This window comes from Pelodiscus sinensis, chromosome 21 (genome assembly GCF_049634645.1).
Source record: "Pelodiscus sinensis isolate JC-2024 chromosome 21, ASM4963464v1, whole genome shotgun sequence".
NCBI classification, from domain to species: Eukaryota; Metazoa; Chordata; order Testudines; family Trionychidae; genus Pelodiscus; species Pelodiscus sinensis.
In genome coordinates, this window is record NC_134731.1 from 15,654,998 (window position 1) to 15,674,449 (window position 19,452).

The following is a 19,452-nucleotide window of genomic DNA, read 5'->3' on the forward strand; positions in this document are numbered from 1 at the left end:
GTGCATAGTGACAACAGGCGTGCAGCCCCGCAGGACAAAGCTCCGTACAGAGTAGTGAGGTTGGGGGGATTTCCAGCAGTCGCATGCTGGGATCACGGACCCAGAGGGTGAGGATTTTAGGCAGCTTAGAACTTGAGAGACGACTTCCAGAGGGGACGTCACTCTGTCCTGTGTCCTGCGTGGTGAGAGGAAGCAGGTGGTTTTGGTTCAGGGTTCATTGGCATTGGTAGAGCGATTCTCCAGTGTGTGGTTGCTCATTGAGCCTCCAAAAAGTTCATCACTTGCATTTGGAGCAGCCTCCTCACTGTAGCTCTTCTGGGAGCAAACCAAGGAGGGTGGTGGAGGGATTAGCACAGCGAGGAAAGGAAAAAGGAGGGGAAATGTATCCGGGAGAGACTGCTGGGAGGAGGCCAAATCCAAAGAGAAATGTCCACTGGATTTTAGTATCTAATCCATAGCTCTTTGCAGTCACTGGGGGTCTTTCCAGGGACTTTAGTGGGCTTTGGCTCATGTCTTTAGAGAGGTAAACTGGTGTCACTTGAAAAGATTGAGAAATTCTGGACAGCTTAGCTTGTGGGGGGGAAACGAGAACTAGACGGCTGGGAAACCACCATGATTCAGAGATTTCTAGGGCCAGAAGCAGCCCTTCAAATCCTTTCATCGAACCACCAGTGTAACTCAGGGCAAAGGATTCCTGTATTGAGCCCATAACTCCAGTGTGAGCTAGAGGGCATCTCAAGGTAGGTAAGGCAGGAGCAGAAATGGTGGGGGAGGGAGCAGGGCCGTGGCTTCTGAAAGTTATTTCATAGAAAACCTGCTTTGTGCAATATTTTGAATCTGATGTTTCCTGGTGATGGATTGGATTTCTTCTGGCACAGAACCTTCTCCTGGTGTGTGCGGGGGAGAGGAGAGAGGGGATCTGTCCCTCCCCGAGCCTTTAAGCTGCTTTAATAATCTGACCCATGCCTGGCCCTCTGGTCAAAGTGGTGTTGCCCCTGCTTTCGCTCTAGTATCTTGTGCAAGATATGCCCTCTTCCATTATGCTGTGTGCATGCCTGTTGCTTTCTTCCACCCGAGAGATGGCTGCATGTCAGGGTAGGGCTGTAAGCGAGTTGTCCGCTATTCGACTACCCCCTAAGTTTATGCTTCTCAGGTGGTCGAAAGGAGTTCTCGACGATGTGCTTCCCCTCCCACCGCCTGACTTGCTGTGTCTGTATGAGAGGCAGCAAGTGGGAGAGGGGACAGGAACCAGTGCTGGGGGGAGCCGGCTTAAAAGCCAGTTCCCTCCCAGCACTGTCTCCGTAGTGCCATCTGTCCCCCTTCCCCCGCCTCTATTAGAGGCAGCGGAAGGAAGGTTAGGGGAGGCTGCCTACAAAGCAGCCTCTGCTCACAGCAGGCCGAGGCTCGCCACAGGCAGAGGCTGCTCTGGCAGCTGGACACCCCCTCCCTCCCCATTCACAGCAGCCCTGTCAGCCTTGTCCGCAGCCTTAAGAATATAAGAGCGGCCAGACTGGGTCAGACCAAATGTCCATCTAGCCCGGTGTCCTGTCTGCCGACAGTGGCCAGTGCTGGATGCCCAGAGGGAGGGAACACGACAGGTAATCCTCACATGATCCCTCCCCCGTCTCCCGCTTCCAGACAAACCGCGGCATTCCTGCCCATTCTGGCGAATAGCCATTGATGGGCCTAACCACGCAGTCCCAGCTTATGCTGGTCCAGGACGCGGCGCCTCTGCATTTTAAATGTAGTAGGAGCCCAGCGGCTCTCACTGGGAGAGATGCAGAGCCTCAGAGGTCCAGAACTGGCACGAGTCGGGACTGCTCAGTCCCAACTCCCGCTGCGGCTCTGCGGAGGGCCCCTTTATCGACTCATCGTGTAATCGGTACAAATTGCATCGACTACACGATGAGCTGGACAATCACCATTTAACATCCTTATCTCAGTAGTCTTGCATGTCTGTGGTTTGGTGCCCTGCGGGGTCCTTTGGAGGTGACAGGCCCGGTATTACTGTCAGACATGAGTATTACCGTCTGACATTGCATGAATCGGGATTAGCTGCGTTTCTCAGTGATGCAGGGCCTGGCCACCGTCCTACTTGGCTGTTATTCCATCTCAGACTGACGTGGTCTCTCAGCCCCAGTGCCTGAAACATCAGAGTTGGATGTTCCCTTTCCATTGATATGGGCTTTTTCCACATGGGACGCTATCATGTGGCAAGGCAGGGTGTGAATCTACAGTGCGAGAGTGGAATCCACGTGGGACATGACTGTGTGGCCAGCGATCACGCTGTAGATTCACACCCTGGCTTGCTCTCCTTTGGTCTCCTTTCCCCACTCCGCATAGCCCAAATCCTCTTGCTGCGGCTGTGACCACTTGCATTTGTGCATTTTCCATCTGCTGCCTCGCTCTCCTTCCTAGTCCTTGTCTGCAGAACTCACTTTGAAACTCCATGCTCTTGCATGTCACTGGAACCTCCCCTCTTCATGCCTCCCCCCCATTCCTAAAGGATTTCCCAGTGGGCTTGTCAGACACCTGAATCCCATTGGCTCAAAGGCAGTTGGACACCTAACTCCTTTCGGTCTCATGGACCTCCCATCGCTTTCCCATTCCAGTGCGGAGTCGTGGATAGTGCACTTGGTCTGGATTTCACACCAGACTCTGCTACTATGTCATCTCCCCAGGCTTCATTTGCCCCAGCTGTGAAGCAGCATTCACCTTCATTGTAAAGTGCTTTGAGATCTACTGCCGAAAGCGAGGTGTCCTTATTTTCACTAGCATTAACAAGTGCTGCACGTCGCCTGATCCCTTTCTGCCTTTGAGGTATCTCCAGCTGTACCTTGGTACATACCAGAGACCCAATTCTGCTGGGATTGACTTTGCTAGGTACAATGGGGAAATGTAACTAACACACGCACTGTATTCTCAGCAGCCATTGGGCAGCATACCAAGCGCCATGTGTCACTGAATTGCCTCCATCTTGTCTGCTATCCATGTAGTGATGTTAAATATTTTGTGGGTTTTTTTTCTCCCCAGTATCCCAAATCTGCCAGTCGAGATGTCCAAGCCCAGCAAAGTGAACCAAGCCTTGGCAGGTAATGATTCCTCCCCAATTACTTGTTTTCTCCCTAGGTTTTTTTTCCTTTCCTTCCTCACTTCGCTTCTGGTAAGTATTTGGACTGTCCTGCCCTGTAGACAGGGCCTGGGCAGGATAGAGGATAAAACTAGTATGCTTGAAAAGGTACAGAAAGTGCACATACCAGCGGCTGGTTGGCTTCTCTCTACCCCACAGCTGTAAGTGCTTACTTGGCTTTGTATTGCTTTGGTAATAGGAGGGAGGTCCCTCCCTTGTTTTCTACAACTTTACTGTTTGTTGACTTGTTACCTAGGAGCAAAGGCTGAGGGGGGGGGGGGGGGGGGAAGGAGCTCTGCTGTACAGCCAGGCACTGGAGCCTAGTGGTTGGAGTCATGCAACTGGCACTCGGTTAGCAAGTCTGTAGATGAAACTTGAGCTGCAGTAGAATCCAACTTAACCCCTGCAGTTAAGGCGAAGGAGTGGGAGGAGGAGCCTACATTTGTTGTTGAAATCTGCAGTTCTGACTCTGAATCCACCCTGGAGGCAGATCTGTTAGGGACAGAGGAGTCCATTGTTACATGGTTGCTTTTCAGAGTAGAATTGCACCCTACCGTCCCGCAGGGCAGTGTCTCACTCATGAGCCCTCACACGGTTAGCAATACAAGCACTGCTAGCCCACCGCCCCGAGGGTGGAACATGTGCCACTCTTCATTCAACTAACATAGGAGCGGCCATATTGGGTCAGAACAACGGCCCATCCCGTCTGCCATCAGTGGCCAATACCAGATGCCCCAGAGGGAGGGAACACATCACATGATCCCTCTCCTGTCACCCATTTACAAACAGAGGCTAGGGACAACATTCCTACCCGTCCTGGCTAATAGCCATTGATGGACCTAACCTACATGAATCTATCTACCTCATTTTTGGAACCCTGTTAATGTCTTCCTAGCCTTCACCACGTCCTGTGGCAATGAGTTCCACAGGTTGACTGTGCGGAACTAGTGCAGAGCAAATGGGATTCTATTTTGGTAGCCTCTTCTGAAATGGGACGCTCTTCTGCATGCATATGTAGTCCCTGCCCTTAATAGTGCACTACAGTGCCACACCCAACTGCAGCAAGCGGCTGTCCAATGACTCCCCCTTAGATGGCAGGACATTTTTAGTACACAGCAGCACCTCTTCTGCTCCCATCTTATTGCACGCTGAGGCAAATACTCCACACCCCCATGTGTCTGGGGCCAGGTTTGTAGTTGTGTTGTACGTCTAGAAAGCACCTTGTGCGCTTTTGGTGCTGTCCAGTTAGTTGTAGTATCTCTTGGAACTCTTCTAATGTTCAGCCAATCCCATCCCTCTGCTAAAAATTCTCAGACCTGCTCTAGATCTGAGAGGTTGGGCCAAACTCAGACCTGGTGTAAGTAACGTTTCACCTTTTATATGTGCTCTGAATTTGGCTCCTTGCTGTATGTGTCAAATGGACCCATTCTGTAGGCACTATTGTGAAGAAGAGTGTTTAAAGGAAAAACCTGGGTTAGTCATACAGGTTCAGATCCAACAGCCCATGCTGAAGGGAATTGCAGAATCGGAGCTTTATCAAGAAATGGCTGCTGGTAAGTTGTGTATGCGGGCCATCCATTTTCGGTTTGGAAGAGGCAATTGGACTTGATCAGATCGTTCAGATGATGTCATGCTCTAAAACAGAAGACCGCCCCCCCCCCCCCCCCCCCCCCCGCAGGAGGTAACCAGTCAATAATGTCAGGCTTTTACCCCCAGCTTTTGTTTAAAAAGTCACTTTGGCCATCAATTCCTCTCCTCTTGGTGGAGGCAGGGGGTGCAGGAGAGAGAGTTGTTAAACGCTTTTTGAATCTCGATAGTTTAAAAATAAGGCCAAGGTATGTGAAATCACATGAATAGCAGCTGACATGATAGACGCTGCGCTATAGGAATCAAGAGATGCTCAGACAACAGCATGATCAATGGGAAAAAGCTAGCTTCTAAAAGGCAAACACTCTCCTTGTTTAGATGTGAATCTTTACTGGACCAGCCTTTAATTGTAGCTGAGGGCGGGTAATCTGTAATGGAAGCACCATGTTGCCTTTTGTTAAGTGTAGAGCAAGGTCTGAGGACGCTACAACAGTACACAAGGTTTCTTTTTCAGCAGAAAATCTGTATTGGAATGTGACTGTCAAAAGATGTTACAGAGGAAGGGTGTGGGGAATTTAACTAGTCTGTGTAAGGAGAGGAAATGCCTAGGAACATCCATGAAGAACAGCAGAGACGGGAGCTTTGGGACAAGAAAACTTTGTTTAATTGACGCAGCCTTGAATGGGTGACCTCTCCTTCCCTCTGATTTGACTATTGTGTCTTCGGAACTTCTCTTTAGAAACTTGATCCATTTTATCTGAAAAGCCTCTGTAGATTTTGATTCCCCAACTTTTCATGCTTCATATGACTTAAGGCAAAGGTCCCCTCCTTGGCCAGATTTGGCGTGCCACTGCACAGTTCTCAAACCATTCTGTCCTGCGAGTCAGCCGAAAGGGCTGTGCAGGTCACTGGGGATCCACAGGGCTCTTTGAGCCTCAGAGGCAGCGCAGAGCTGGTCTGTACCAGCAGAAAGAGGCTCACAGCTGGTGCTGCTTTTGATACCTTTTCCTCTCTGGCTTCATGCCCTTCAGGACTGGAAAAGAGCAGGCGCAAAACTAAGCCTAGTTCTGGACCCCATTAAGTCTTGACTCTAAAGTACATTTGAACAAAAACTGGTGGCCGGACAAAATGACAGGCCGTAACTTGCTTGCACATGCAGCACCTGCTGTACTTGCCAGACCCAGTTTAGGTCTGGGCTCCCTCATCGTCCTTCCTTGCACAGCACAGAATAGTAAGAATGGCTTTGACTGGGAGGCATTAGAACCTTGATCACTGTGACTTTACCCTAGTAAGGCTATCCTGGCTTACAACACACTTGTGTGCACACACAGCATGCTGAGATCTGCACTGTACTGCAGGTCAACTTCTAAACTCAGACAACAGGGCCAATAAGCGCAGCCAAATTGTCTGCCAGAGCAGCTCCGGCGGAGCTATGTCAGCAGAGAGCTTGGTTCTGACACCGGGGCTGGGTTTACACCAAAGACTTGATGCTGCTACAGCGACGTTGCTCAGAGGTGCAGCAAATCCACAGCCACGGAACTCCTGGAGTAGACAGAGCTGTGGTGACGGGCGGGCTTCTCCGGTTGACATAGCTGCTGCTTTTCAGAGAGATGAAATACCTGCGTTAATGGGAGAAGTACTCCCATTGGCATAGATAGCGTCTTCACTAAGCTTTCCAGCACTGTGTGTAGACAAGCCCCAGTCGTGCATGGCTAGTTGAGTAGCTCTGACCGTACAAACCCTATAAAAAAACCCTCAGTCTTCATTTGTGGCTCTCCCACAGTGGAAAACGGGCAAAGAAATCCTTTCTGGGCAGTTCTGTGCTCCTTAAAGAGCTATTGCCACTCACTAGCCAACCCTAAGGAAAATGTAGCTTAAATCCCATGACTCCTGTGCAATTTCCTATGTTTCATCCCCACAAACAGTTACAGGATGATCCGTTTTGAGCCTTGTCATATGCCCCCTGGTTCTAAGGTGCTGAGGACACACCTATAAATACTTGTCATTCATGGATACAAAAGTAATTGGTTCCCTCCTCTTGTCAGATTGGTGCCAAGAGTCCCAGTGATGAGACAGTATAAAGGGTGTCACTGGGTAGGTCTGCGTTGCAATCGGAGGGCTGCTTGGGTAGGTCTCGATTAGCTTTAATCTACCCAGACAGCTAGAAAGAGCCCGGACTCTGCCGTAGAGTGGGCTTGGACGAGAGCGAGGGGCGCAGTTCCCTATGTGGGGTATTGATCGGGGTCCCGCTGTGCTGGGTGAGCTAATACAGCCTGTGTGGCCGCAGCTTGCCTGCTATTTTTAGCGGTGCGAGGTAAGTTAAAGCACCTGGGTATGTCTGCAGCCACATCTCTGATTGCAGCGGGGGCAGGCCAGCAATTTCCGGGCGCTGAAGTGGAATCAAGTACAATAAGCCAAAGTTGCAGTAACAAAGCCAGCACATCACAAAGTTGATTAAGTGCTGAGATTTCCTGTGTTTGGTTAGAAGCATAAGGAGGAAAACAACTGCTGGGTTATGCAAATTATTCAGATGTGAGCAAGCTCAAGCAGTGGTGCACCAAGTGACTGGCCTCTTCCTCAGCGAGTCCCTGCTTGCAGGAAGGATGTGCTTTGTCAGTGTCTTTGGGCTGCGTTTGATTGCTCTGCCATGTGTCTCCCCAACAGAAGACAGACAGTCAAGGGGAAGGAAACAGCCTAGTAGTTCTAGTCCATCTTCCTGCCTTCACACGGGATACTCAGAGGAGAATCTCTCATGGTATCACGGGATCAGCGTGCTTTATGCTGAGTAGTGGTGGTGATTCACCACCTGACATGCTGTGTAGGTATAAAATGCTATTTCATTTGTGATGACTCCTTGCCACCAGTGTGTATTGTTCATCTATTGCCTCCATCACACCCTGGGATCAGCATTGCTCTGCTAAAGATTAGCGGATGAAACGGAGATTCTGTGCTCCACAGGAGGCCAATTTAGACTTGCGTAACGACCCCTTGTGGCCATAAAAATCTCTTAGCTCAATTTTTCAGATTCCCAATTCTGCCGTGCCTGTGCTTTCTCGTAGCGTACGCCTAATATTTCAGTGCTAGCCTCTTAGCGCCTTCATTAACTTTTCAGTTCCTTATCCATTGTGCACTTTTGAAAGTGCTCCTGTGCAGCACTTTGACCACGGGCAAAGTTCCTTACAAACGTTAGCTGATTATTTACCGTAATCCAATTGTTTAATAGAGGTGACCGTTGAAGGGAGCGCTACCATTTCTCCTTTGCCAAGCTCAGGAATTGTTTACATCCCTGCCTGATCAGAAATGTATAGGCTAATGTATTATCAGAAACCATTTTGCCAGCTGGCTAGAACAGTGGACCAGGGCTCAAAAGCCCTGGGTTCTTTTCCTGGCTCTGCCATGGGCTTACAGGGTAACCATAGATAAGTCCCTTCTGCAGCCTGTGCCTCATTCTCCCCATCTGCCAAATGGGGATAATGACACTGCCTTCCTTTGTCAAGTGCTTTGAGATGTTTTGCGAGGTGCTGTACAAACACAGAGCAGGATAGTCTCTGCCCCAAAGAGCTTCCAGTCTAAATAATGTGAGGCAGATGGCTAAAGACCAATAGGGACATACAGGGAAACAATGAAATGCTGCTGGGTGACAGGTGGTGGACTCAGGACACAAGCGCGTTAGCTGGTGTTGAGTGCTTTGTAGGCATCGTGGCGAAGGAGGGATTTGAAGGATGGCATTGCGGTGACTTTGCAGATGTGTGCAGGGAGCTCCTCCCAAGAGCCAGAGGCAGCCTGGGACCCAGCGCGACCGTGTTTGTTTGGAAATGTAACAACTGAATGCTTTGGTAGTACGGAGAGCAAAATATCTTGCCTCCTTCTGCAAGTGAGTTATTCCTAGGGCTGATAGTTCACAGCCTGGGTTTGTGAATCCCCCCACAGTCGTGCCGTTTTGACAGTCTGGACTTGTTTGTACACCAAATGGCTAATAAATGCAGTAAAGCAAATTGTCACTCTTGAGTGGCATTCTGACTCCAGACTCATCAGCTGCCTCTCCCCACCAGCGCAGAGGGAGCATTATTCGCCCTTCAGCCAGGTAAAAGAGACAAGGGGAGCGGATGAGCAGCCAGTTGGTAAGAGCACGGCTGCAGTGGCTGAGGTTAAGAAGGCTGGAATAAAATAACCCCCCTACTCTCCTGTAACAAACAGAAGGTTGTGTGCCATTGCAGTGGCAATGGTTAGGATACTGTACGAGGATTTACAGTCGCATCCTGCTCAGTGCTTCCTGGAAAAGAATGCGCACCCTCCGCTCACCCTACACATTGAGGGTGCCCAGCAGTTTTTCAGGAGCCGGATATTTTGTCCAGGACTAAAATGAAATTGGATTCTGACAACTGACTTCTTTCTGTGGGACGCTAACGGGCCTGATTCTCAGCTTTGCGATCACTGACAGAGCTCTGACTTTGGTGGGGCTACGTTGCTTTCTGACAGCTGAGGACGAGTCTCTCTTTACAAACACCCCATGGCTGCTGGGGCCTCGCTCTGCATTTCCTGTCCCGTTGCTGCTGTTTGAGAGGCGCGTGTATTCTGTGTTACTAGCTATGCTTGTGTGGAAGCTGTTTGTAGATCAGGTGCCGTTTGCTAGTGAGCCATTTTCACATGTCTCTTGATAACAGGACCGAGGTGAAAGGAAACACAAAGATTAACAGCTGTCAGAGGTTTAGTTAAAAGATGTTTCGTGTCTGTTGGAGTCTGGCTGTAGTTTGTGCATGTATTCTGTGTCTAGATCTCTCTGATAAAACTTCTTCTCCAATCCTCTCCGTCCTATCTCTTCTATCTTTTCTTCCTCTTTCCTTTTCTCTTATCTTCTCCCATCAATCTTCCATTTAAAAAGGGTTGCCTTGTTTCTTACATCGTCTTTGTGTTAGTCTGGCATGCAGTTCTAAAATGCCCATCATCCTTGTTTGTCAGAGCAGTAATTTGTGTCCCTTTTGCAATGCTGTGGAAAGGATACAAATATCTGGCCCGATTCTTCATTGCCTTGCATTTCTTGTCATCTCTGGTTGCGAAAGTATGGACTGAGACTTGGAAGATCAGAGTATAAATCCCAGCTCTGCTGTATACGTGTAGCAGGTGACCTTGGGCAAGTCTCTTAATTTGCTCCTCTTCCACATCTGTAAAATGAGGTTAATAATCTTTCTTGTCTTCCACACGGTCTGGAGCATTCCCATGGCTTTTGGTAAGATGCATAGGTTGAGAGGCCTTAGAATCAGGGGCTGTCCTTAGCCATACAAAAAAATAGAAAGGGAGATCTAGGAGCTATTGTAGTGTTTGTGGGCGGGTGTGCACAGGAAGCTGTCAGTGCTGTGCGTGAAGAATTCTCATTGGATAGCATTTCCTTTGTCCTTGCATGGGGTATTTGACTATGCAAAGTCTGTAGGACCTCTTACTGAATGCTCTTTTAAGAGGAATAATTAATGTTAAGATGCTGCTTTTAACAAGTCGGCCATAGGACAGTGCTTCCTTGCAGCTTGAATTAGAAAACACCTAGGAGATCCAGCTGCAGTCAGGGGGGCTGCTGGAACGCTTGAAGCTGAGCATGTGCTTCAGGGTTTTAATGAATCGGAGGTCAAAGTGCAGACAGGAGGTCCTAGGCTGTGTGAGGCCTAGAACATGAGAGTGAGCCCAATTCGGCTGTTGCACTGGTGAGTCCACTGTAACTCCACTGAAACCAGTAGAGCCACTCCAGGTTTACACCAGTGTAACTGAAAGCAGGGCCCCCCCCAGTCTCAGCCCCAAGGAGCTTACAGTGTAAGGAACAGATGTTGTGGTCAAGGTGGGAGGGGGCAAAGGAGGTAGCTGACCCGGGGCCCAGCAATTGTTACTGTGGCAGCAGCCAGAGCCCTGGGCCCTTTAAATCGCCGCTGGAGCCTTGTGCCATGTGCTCCTGGCAGTGCTGAGGGCAGGCTGGGGGAAGCAGGGGTGGCTCCCCCCCAGCACTGCCCCTTCCACTCAAGGCCCTGCCTCTTCTGAGAGCATGGAGCCGGCCCACCCCCCAACCTTGCCCAGGGGCCCAGCCATTCTGGCTGAACCTCTTGATGGAGGAGTCAAGAGTACACGCCCCCTTGCAGAGCTGAGACTTTAGAGACACTTCCCATCAAAAGAGCAGAGTCCTAAGTCTATTCTAGTGCACTCACTCCGAGAGGTGTGAAGACAAAGCTTCCACTAAAGCAATGGCTTCAAGTAGCATGTATCAGATACACAAACATATTCCTCCACTTTAATTTACCATCTAAGCTGTTCCTCCTCTGGATTCTCCAGCTCCTGTCCTTGCACTGAATCCAGCTGAATCCCCTTGCTCATTGATTTGCTTTGCCAATAGCTTATGTTCTTTGAATCAAGGGGTTTTTAATTTTTCTTTGAAAAATTTGTTCTGTTTTAAAAAATAAACGTATTTCCGCATTGTTTCCTTCCTGCATGTCGACCTGGTGTCCCCCGTAGGCATGACGGCTATTCTGATGTCCGCCACCGGACTCCCCGTGCGTCTGACCTGTGCGTCACAACCTGCCAGCACCCGTAGAGCCACTAAAAAACACAGCTCAGTTAAGGAAGGGAGGAAAGTGTCCAAGAAAGGTAGTTGCTGCTCGAACTCTATTTGCTTCGATCTCCTTCTCTCTCTCTGCACTTGTTACACACTTCCTCTCCTCCTCGGCCTGCCTTTCTGCATTTCACATGATGAACTTGCCCCATAAAGAGCTCCTCTCCCTCACTCGAAATGCTCTTTGAGACGTCCAAAAATAAGATTGTAAAGTGGACCCTGCCTCTGACCCAGCCCCCTGCAACCAGTAACGAACATGTTGAATGAAAGTTTGGCAGGGAAGTCATGGATTCTGTGACTTCTGCAGCAGCCAGTGCAGCTGGCCCGGGAGTCACTTGGGCACCTCCTGGGTGTGTCTAGACTACAAAGATTTTTCGAAAAAAGTAACCTTTTTTCGAAAAAAACTTCCCCTGCTTCTAGACTGCTGCCTCATTCTTTCAAAAGTAAATCAAAAGAACAGGGCAGTTTTTTCGACGGTGGAAAACCTCGTTTTACCAGGAATAACGCCTTTTTTCAAAAGCGCTCTTTCGAAAAAAGGTGCTATGTAATGCAAACTGTGCTTTTTAGAAAGAACGCATCCAGACTGCCTGAGTGCTCTCTTTCGGAAAAGCGGCTTGCTTTTTCGAAAGTACTGGTTGTAGTCTAGACGCTCTTTTTCAAAAGAGGCTTTTTCGAAAGTATCTTTCGAAAAAGGCTTGCTGCAATCTAGACGTAGCCCCTGGGCCAGCCAACTGGTGCTGCTCTGGCAGTCTCAGGCCACTGCGCCCTCCCCCCCCAGCAGCAGTGGGTAGGTTTGCCAGGTGTTCAGTTTTGAACCAGACAGTCCGGTATTTGAGCTTTCTGTTTGGGAAACAAATTGAGAAAATACCGGACATATAAATGTCTGGTATTTTCTAATTAAGTAAGTTTTATTATTATCATGAGTATCAGTTTGTAGTTGCGCACTGCCTGGCTGGTAGACACAGTCACGCTGCATGAGCATGTCTACCAGCCAGGCAGTACGCAACTACACAGTAGAGAGGAGCGGGGTGGGATGGAATCCCCAGGGCTGGACTCACCCGTGTGCCCCGCTGGGACCATGCGCAGGACAGGCAGCACCCTAGGATCTGTGTGCGCCCAGGCCAGCCCCCCGCCCCCCCCCCCCGGGCCAGACCCACTCCACACCAGCTGGTTCCCTCCCGGCCAGACCCACTCCCCCCAACCCCCTCCCAGCCAGCCCTGCTTTCCGCCGGCCGGTTCCCTTCCTCTTCCCCCCGGCCAGCCCCGCTCTTCTCCCAGCTGGTATTCGTTCTCCCCTCCGCTGCACCCTCCCGCCCCCCCCCCCCCCCCCGCCAATCTGGTAACCCTAGTAGCAGGAGTTTGGGTGGGTGGGTGGGAGCACAGGCTGGGTCCTGCTTATCAGAGGGGTTCCCCAGAAGCGGCGACATGTCCCCTCCTTAGCCCCTGGCGGGAGGTGTGGCCCAGGTGGCTCCGCACAGCCGTGGAGCCTGTGTTTGGGGAAGAGGCAACATGTGGAGCCATCTGGCTGCACCTCGGCCTAAGAGCTGAGGGACAGTTTGCCGCTTCCAGGGAGGTGCGGAGCCAGGTAGGAACCTGCAGCCTCCCGACCCTCCCTCTCTCTACTCCAGGATTTAGACATGGGCACAGAGTCCACTGTATGGATTCACAGGCCTTGAATTTTTGTTTACCACCTGAGACCTGTCCAGTAATACCTGTGATTCAACCGTAGCCTTGAGTATAACCCAGGCCTTTCCCACCGGGGTCCTCTCTCTGCCTGACTGCTAGGGCCTGCCGGGCACTCTGCTGGTCAGTTATTAGTATCACCACAGCCCCAAGGTGCATTCTGGACCAGGGGCCTAGTGCGCTGGAGTCCTTTGCTGACCAGCGAGTTGTGGGAAATCCTTCAGCTTCTCTCCTGTGGGTCTTTGCCTTGGGTGACCCTGCTAGTCCTCCCTGAGCACAGGGAAAGCAGTGTCCTCCAGACATGTCGGGCCCTGGCCAGGTATGGCTTTAAACCCACTTCCTACAGCTCTGCATTGGGTTGCCCCGGAGAAACTGGGCCTGCTGCAGCTTGGTTTCCGCTCTCTGTCCCCAGCATGACAGCAACAGCAGCTGCCGGGACCCTGTTGCAAGGCTGAGTCATCTCATCCACTTCCTGCTCTTCCCCGGGGCCCAAGCCATGCGACCTCTGCTTTGTGGAGGCCGTTGTTTCACAAGTTGCAGGCCAGGGATGTGTGTTTCTGTGTGCCGGCCCTGCCCCGTGCTCGGCAGCGCTGTGGTGGAAATCTCGGCCATTCCATCCTGACACTGTTGTGCAGGCTGTGTTTGCCAGCCCAGCCACAGAGCCGCTGGAGTAGTTTCTATCCCAAACCAGTCCCCCAGCTCATCCTGGGTGCAGGTTGCTGCTGGAAGAGGGCGCTTGGCGCAGAATTTCACTACCAAAAAGAGTGGGCTGAGAACCCAAAGCTATGGCCCCAGCTGCCCAGCCTGTAGCGGGGAGGGACCACCTCTGCACGGCCATACCTCCCACCAGGGTGCCTCCTCCCTATTTCTGCACTTTCGACAATTGGCAGAAGAATGCGGGGGGCTGGGAGAGGCAAAAGAGCAGATTTAAGGTGCGGAGAATCGGAAATGTGGAGAGGCCGTCTAGTCTAGCCCTTGCACTGAGGCAGGCCCCAGACCATCCATGACAGTCACGTGCACTGGTGACTCTTCGTTCTTAGAAAGCCGGTGGGGTCACTGAAGGGGCAGAGGGAGAAGGGTCTGTGCCCATGTGCGGCAGCAGGGTGGGGTGTGACCAGCTGGTGGGTCTCTAGGTATGAAGGTGCCGGGTTAATCTAGTCCCAATCTGCGAGGGCAGGGACGGTGCAGGTGGTGGCTTGAGGAGAGAGCAGGAAGAGGGAGAGAATCAGGATGGGGAAATAAATATTGTGGTGGGGGTGGGGAGGCCAGTGGAGAGTTGAGTTAGCGGAGGAAAGGAGGAAGCAGGTTGCAAGGTGGCAGGGGGAGAAGTGACACTAGGGGAGGAACGACGAGGCAGAATCGCTCTCCTCCAGCAACATAGGAGGAAAGCCATTCTAGGGGCCGGCAGGGAGCAGAGGTGGGGAGCAGAAGAAGGGTGGAGAGAGGAGGCTGCTAAAGAGGAGAGTGGAATGAAAGGCGGGTTAGCAAGGAGAGCCGGGCAAGAGGAACGGGCGAGCCGGTGAGGAGAAGAGACCTAGGTGGAAATGAAGACCCATGACGAAGGCCAAGGTGGGTGAAGAGCTCGCTAGGCAGAGCCAGCTGAGCTGGTAATGAGTGCCTGGCATTAATTATTTCCCACTGAAATGGGTGCGTGGTGCTTCTGACCCACACACGGAGGGGAGAGGGGTCCCTATGCCAAGGAGCTTCTGTTCTAGTGGCGGGGGAGAGAGCCTCAGAGATACCAGATCCTCAGAGGCATTTCGGCACCTGTTGAGTCCGTGGGAGTTGGGTGCCTGACTTGCTTTGAGCACCTGGACCTGAAAGTTTCCGATGGGCTCCGTGGGTGCCAGATGCCCTTGTTCATGGCTGAATTACTCTGCATCAGCTAGAGCCACATTACAGGCCCAGGAGGGGCATGTGACAGCAGGCTGCAGGCAGAAGAGGGATGGACACAGGGGAGCGAGGCTGCTGGAGCTTTCCCAGGGACAGAGAGAGGTGGGCACCCGACAGGGCTGAAACAGGCACAGCACAATGAACAGGCGTAACAGGAGACTAGGGCTGAAGCCCCAACTGGTGTAAATGGTCAGAGCCTCATTGGCTTCAATAGAGCTGGGCTCATTGACCCCCGCTGAGCACCTGACCTTAGCCAGCCCCTCCTGCCCTGCGGTGCGGGCAGCGGCTGTTTGTGAGCGCTGGGGACAGGGGCTGGAGGTTTGCCCAGGGCCTAGCGCAGTGGGAGTCTCTCGCACTTGCTCACTGCACCTGGCTGGAGCTCTGGACTTCACCCTGCAGAATAGGAGGGGATTATGAGGCCATGACAGTGGACTGCAAGGCTTGGAAAGGGAGGCCTAGAAGTTTCAAGGGGCGGTAGGAGCCAGGAAGCTGGGCGGAGGGACAGGGGAGGAGGGAGCCAGCCATGGTTTGAATGGAGGGATCTGCGTTTCCAATCCAGTAGCCCTTCTCCTTCCTTCTTTTGTGGTGACGCGTCCCAAGTAGCCAGCCTAGTGCGCAGCCCAGGGCCGTTGGCTCCCCCGAGCCCAGACATGGAGCAGCGCCTCCCGCAGCCCTTCCCCGCTCTGGGCTGAGCGAGTGAGTCGTGGAGTGAGCGTAGCAATTTCCACCCCGGCTGGGGAAAAGCTGGTGGCTCTGACGGTGCAGGGAGCCGGCTCTAGACCCACTCGGAGGTGCGGCCCTTAGCAGACTCCTCCTGCCCCAGTCTGCTGCTGGGACTTGCCGCTTGCCTGCCCGCACCCCTGTGGGATCTGGCTTCCTGCCAGCCCCAGAACTCCCCAGGGACCAGCCCTCGTTAGGGGGCCAGCGCCACCTGCTGGAGGAAGCAAAAGCTTTGTCTCCAGCCTCTTGCTGAAGCAAAGGGAGCGAGGGATGATGGATGGTACCTCCCCAATCAGTGAACCATAGTTCATGACCATCTGGCAGGGTCTGAGGGGTGCTGAGGACCTGCAGCTCCCACATGGCACTGAAAGGATCCAGCTCACTGTTATCTAAGTGGCTTGTGCGTGGAGATGCTCCATTCACCAGGCCTTTTCCATCCCAGAGGTCCCATATTAGTCTACCAGGGTTGGGTGTCTCCCCGCAGAGGAGAAGAATGGTTTATTCCATTCGCTGTTTGGTTGGCTCACTGAGGTTCTGTTTGCTTTAGGGCAACCAACCCTGCAAGGCTCTGAGCATACAGCTCCCTGAGAGAAAAGGATCAGGCCCTCTAAAGTATTATGTCCCTGCAAGTATTACAGGGCTGTCCCTGCTGGACGGCCTTGGCCATTACTTAGCGTGTTTTTCATGTTGATTGTTCTTTGCCCAGTCCTCCTTTGTAGGCCTGGTAGCTGCAAAGGTCAGAAATGGGCTGAGAGATGGCTTTGATCGTGGGTTTCCTCAGTTGTTGCATCACCAAACACACTCACTCTTCTATCCCAGAGAGATTTGTAAACTGAGCATCCTTGGGTGAAAGCATCAGAGAACCGTGTAAGTACTTGAAATCTGTCCGTTCCAGCCATGGGAATGGGATGCTTTCTGAACCTAAAAGTCAGGCCTTTCTAGCACCCTAGAACTCAGGAGGCTGAACTTTGTCAGTTTCTCTGGTGGATGGTTTTAAGTCTACCTCAGCTATCCCAAATGCCTGCATGGTTGCAGTTTGCTTCCATAGTTTCACTACATGATTTCACAGAGCATTTTAATGACGAGGTCAGGCTGGTCTGTTAGCAGATCCAAGCCACATGCAGTTTAAGAGAAACAGCTGAAGAATTCAAATCTGGATGGCAGTTCTTTTCTGTAAATACACAGCCTGGATGGACTGAGGAAGAGGATTAGCAGATCCCTGGTGTTCTCTGTCCTGCAGATGATTTTCTCGTACAGATGAATCCTAGGGCTAGTGCATTGCAAGCTGCCTCAGCACACCTACCTTATGTAAAACTGAGAACAACACTTTTATCTTGGCATAACGTTATAGCAGCAGTGCTGCAGAGGGATCCGAATCCATCATGCCAGACTAATATAGTGAGTGCTAGGGATGTCCACATGTAAACAACTACATGATAAACCGAAAAGCCTGAGCTTAACGGTTAATCCCGTCAACAACACGCATTTCCCCCTCACCCCCTCTGGTGATAGTGGGGGGGAAAGGCGACTACACAATCTTCCATTCCCTGCATCCCATACCTTGGAGCCCTTCTAGACTCCACCGACAGCCTCTGCGGTCCCTAGAGCACATTGTGGGAAACTGAGCTAAAACCTCCAGTCAAGGAATCCTCCCCGCCAAAGAACATGGAAACCGCCTGCCCTAACGCACGTGCAGCGCTTCGGGAAACTTCAGGCTCTCTGCTGGCACAGCTGGTTGTCAGTTGAGGGCTAGACCTGCTACTTGGGCACCGCAGACACTCTGTGCCAACGTGGGAGGCTGTTAAATCCATCTCCGCAAGATGCGGGGGCACTATCGGCAGCAGAAGCTCCCCTCCTGCCCTAGTGCTGTCCACACTGATGTGCGGGTTGATGTAACAGATGTAATTTAGGGAGGTGATGTATTTATACCCCCGAGTAGCATCACTTATAGCAGCATAAGTGGTTGAATGTATGAGCTCTTTGTGTGGCTGAACCTTACGTCCCCTGGCCTCAAAACCAGGAGAAAGCTGTGCAAAAATATGGGGGGAGGGGGGTAACTTCCCCTACTTTGAATTAGAACTCAGGCCTCCATGTTTGGCAGGTGTTGTGTGTGAAATAATATCTGCAGCAAAGCATATGGCACGTTTTAGTCTCTCAAAGGAGGGGCTTGGGGTGCTGAGCAAGCATCCAAAACACAGCTGATAAATGTGAGCTGTCGAAAGTCTTCATCTTCATCAGAGGTTTCTTTCTTCCAACAAATTGGAAGCCTTGGGAAAATAATTTATCCTCTCGGGAAATGAAAGAACAACCAACCTTTCTTCCCTTCCCACATTATCAGTGCCCAATGGGTGATAGAGAACACAATCAGATTTTTCTCGAGAATTTCTCAACCCACTATCAACTCCAAAGAGCAATGGAAGAGCGATGCAGGGTAGGAGTAGACTAAAGATTTGGACTAAGGCCACTGTCCTTAAAGTACAGATCAGGGTAATACATCGGTGGTGCATCTGTTGACTCATGTTGTTGTTCTCAGCTTGTGTAGATCTCGTAACTGCTTAGGGGGTCTGCATTTAGTTGGGTGTCTTTTCAAGCTTGTGGGACAATGCTAGGCTTTGGTGGAAAACCTAGGGGGGTCGGAGTCTAGATGGAACGGATCTTCACTCACATTGTGGAGCACATGGAGCTAACTGTAGATGAAGTCCAGGCACATCAGTTGGCAAGTTCAGGAGGCCCTCTTGGGGCCAAAGCTCCGCATCCCCATTGGGATCAATTTTTCAAAGGAGCTGAGCAGCTGGCTTGCATGAGGCTTGCTAATATCCCTGGAAAATCTGGCCACCTACTTCGGTGCCCTGGTGGGTGCAGAGATCTTTGAAAGTCTCTTCTTCAAGTGTCCTGAGCCAGTCCTCTAGCTTTGCAGGCAGCATCTTTGGGCTTGCAGGGTGCTTGTAGTTTCTCCTGGGAATCACTGGCATAATACCAAGGGAAGGCGAGTGGCAGTAGATGGGGATGTTGTGCCAGCATCTGGCACCTCTTTGGTAGGAAAATAGTCAGGCCTCTAGTGCGTGAATCCACCCAGCTCAAAGACAGAACCTGGGAGGGCTTGACTTTCAAACACTCCCGTGTTGGCCCTGCCCCTTGGTAGCCAGCAGCAGAAGGGACTAGGCCAGGTGACCCAAAGCTCCTCCCCATGGTCTCCAGGTTACAATCTGGAATGCCTTTTTGCGGGTACAGGTCTGTGGCGCAGTGCTTAGCAGAGGCACAAAGTGAGGAAAGCCGGCAGGAAGCTGCATGTTCAGCGGGTGTCATTGGTCTCAACAGTCTGCAGTCGAGTGCAGGCGGTCCAGCAGGCCGGTTTTATATCCCAGGCTTGGAGGATTCAGGGTAGGAACTGAGCCCTGGTTTGTGCGATGGCAGAACACCATAAATATTCAAAGGCCGGTGTCCCCGCAACTGTACCCGCAAGACGCATCTGATCTACCTTCCGCTCTGCTTGACCCCACCATCCTCCCGCCTCTCTGTGGCCTTGCTGCCTCTTCCGGGCCTCCCTATTAACGGAGAGTGGGGGTGGTTCTGGGCAGGGACCCTGAGTTAGTTTGCTTCTGTAAACTCCCCTGTTCCTGGATGGTTCCTATAAGTCATCGGGAGAACCCACATCTGTGCAGCTGAGCAAGGAGCACCCTCGATATTTCTTTATTTGGGTGAATCTCTGAAGCAGCTTTAATTTGGCTTGTGCTGTGGAAAGGGGCATCCTGGCCAAGAGCGTTCGGATGCCTCCTAAGCAGACCGCTCCGCTGGCGTAAATCCAGCCATCTGCTTCCCTCTGTGCCTTTGCCGCCTCCTCCCCGGCAGTCGC

The 19,452-nt window shown here is 51.7% G+C and overlaps 1 protein-coding gene across 7 annotated transcripts in view; it reads left to right on the forward strand.

Annotated features, from left to right (window-relative positions):
• The window catches only part of DTX2 (deltex E3 ubiquitin ligase 2), a 62,189-nt gene that overhangs the window by 28,919 nt on the left and 13,818 nt on the right, over nucleotides 1–19,452 (forward strand). For 6 of the 7 annotated variants that reach the window (XM_075904960.1, XM_075904958.1, XM_006117230.4 and 3 more), the window contains 2 exons: nucleotides 3,034–3,092; nucleotides 11,207–11,338. In XM_075904960.1, the coding sequence (XP_075761075.1) occupies nucleotides 3,034–3,092; nucleotides 11,207–11,338 (191 nt within the window). The remainder of the gene's footprint in view (nucleotides 1–3,033; nucleotides 3,093–11,206; nucleotides 11,339–19,452) is intronic. The other variant, XM_075904959.1, reaches the window with a different exon arrangement.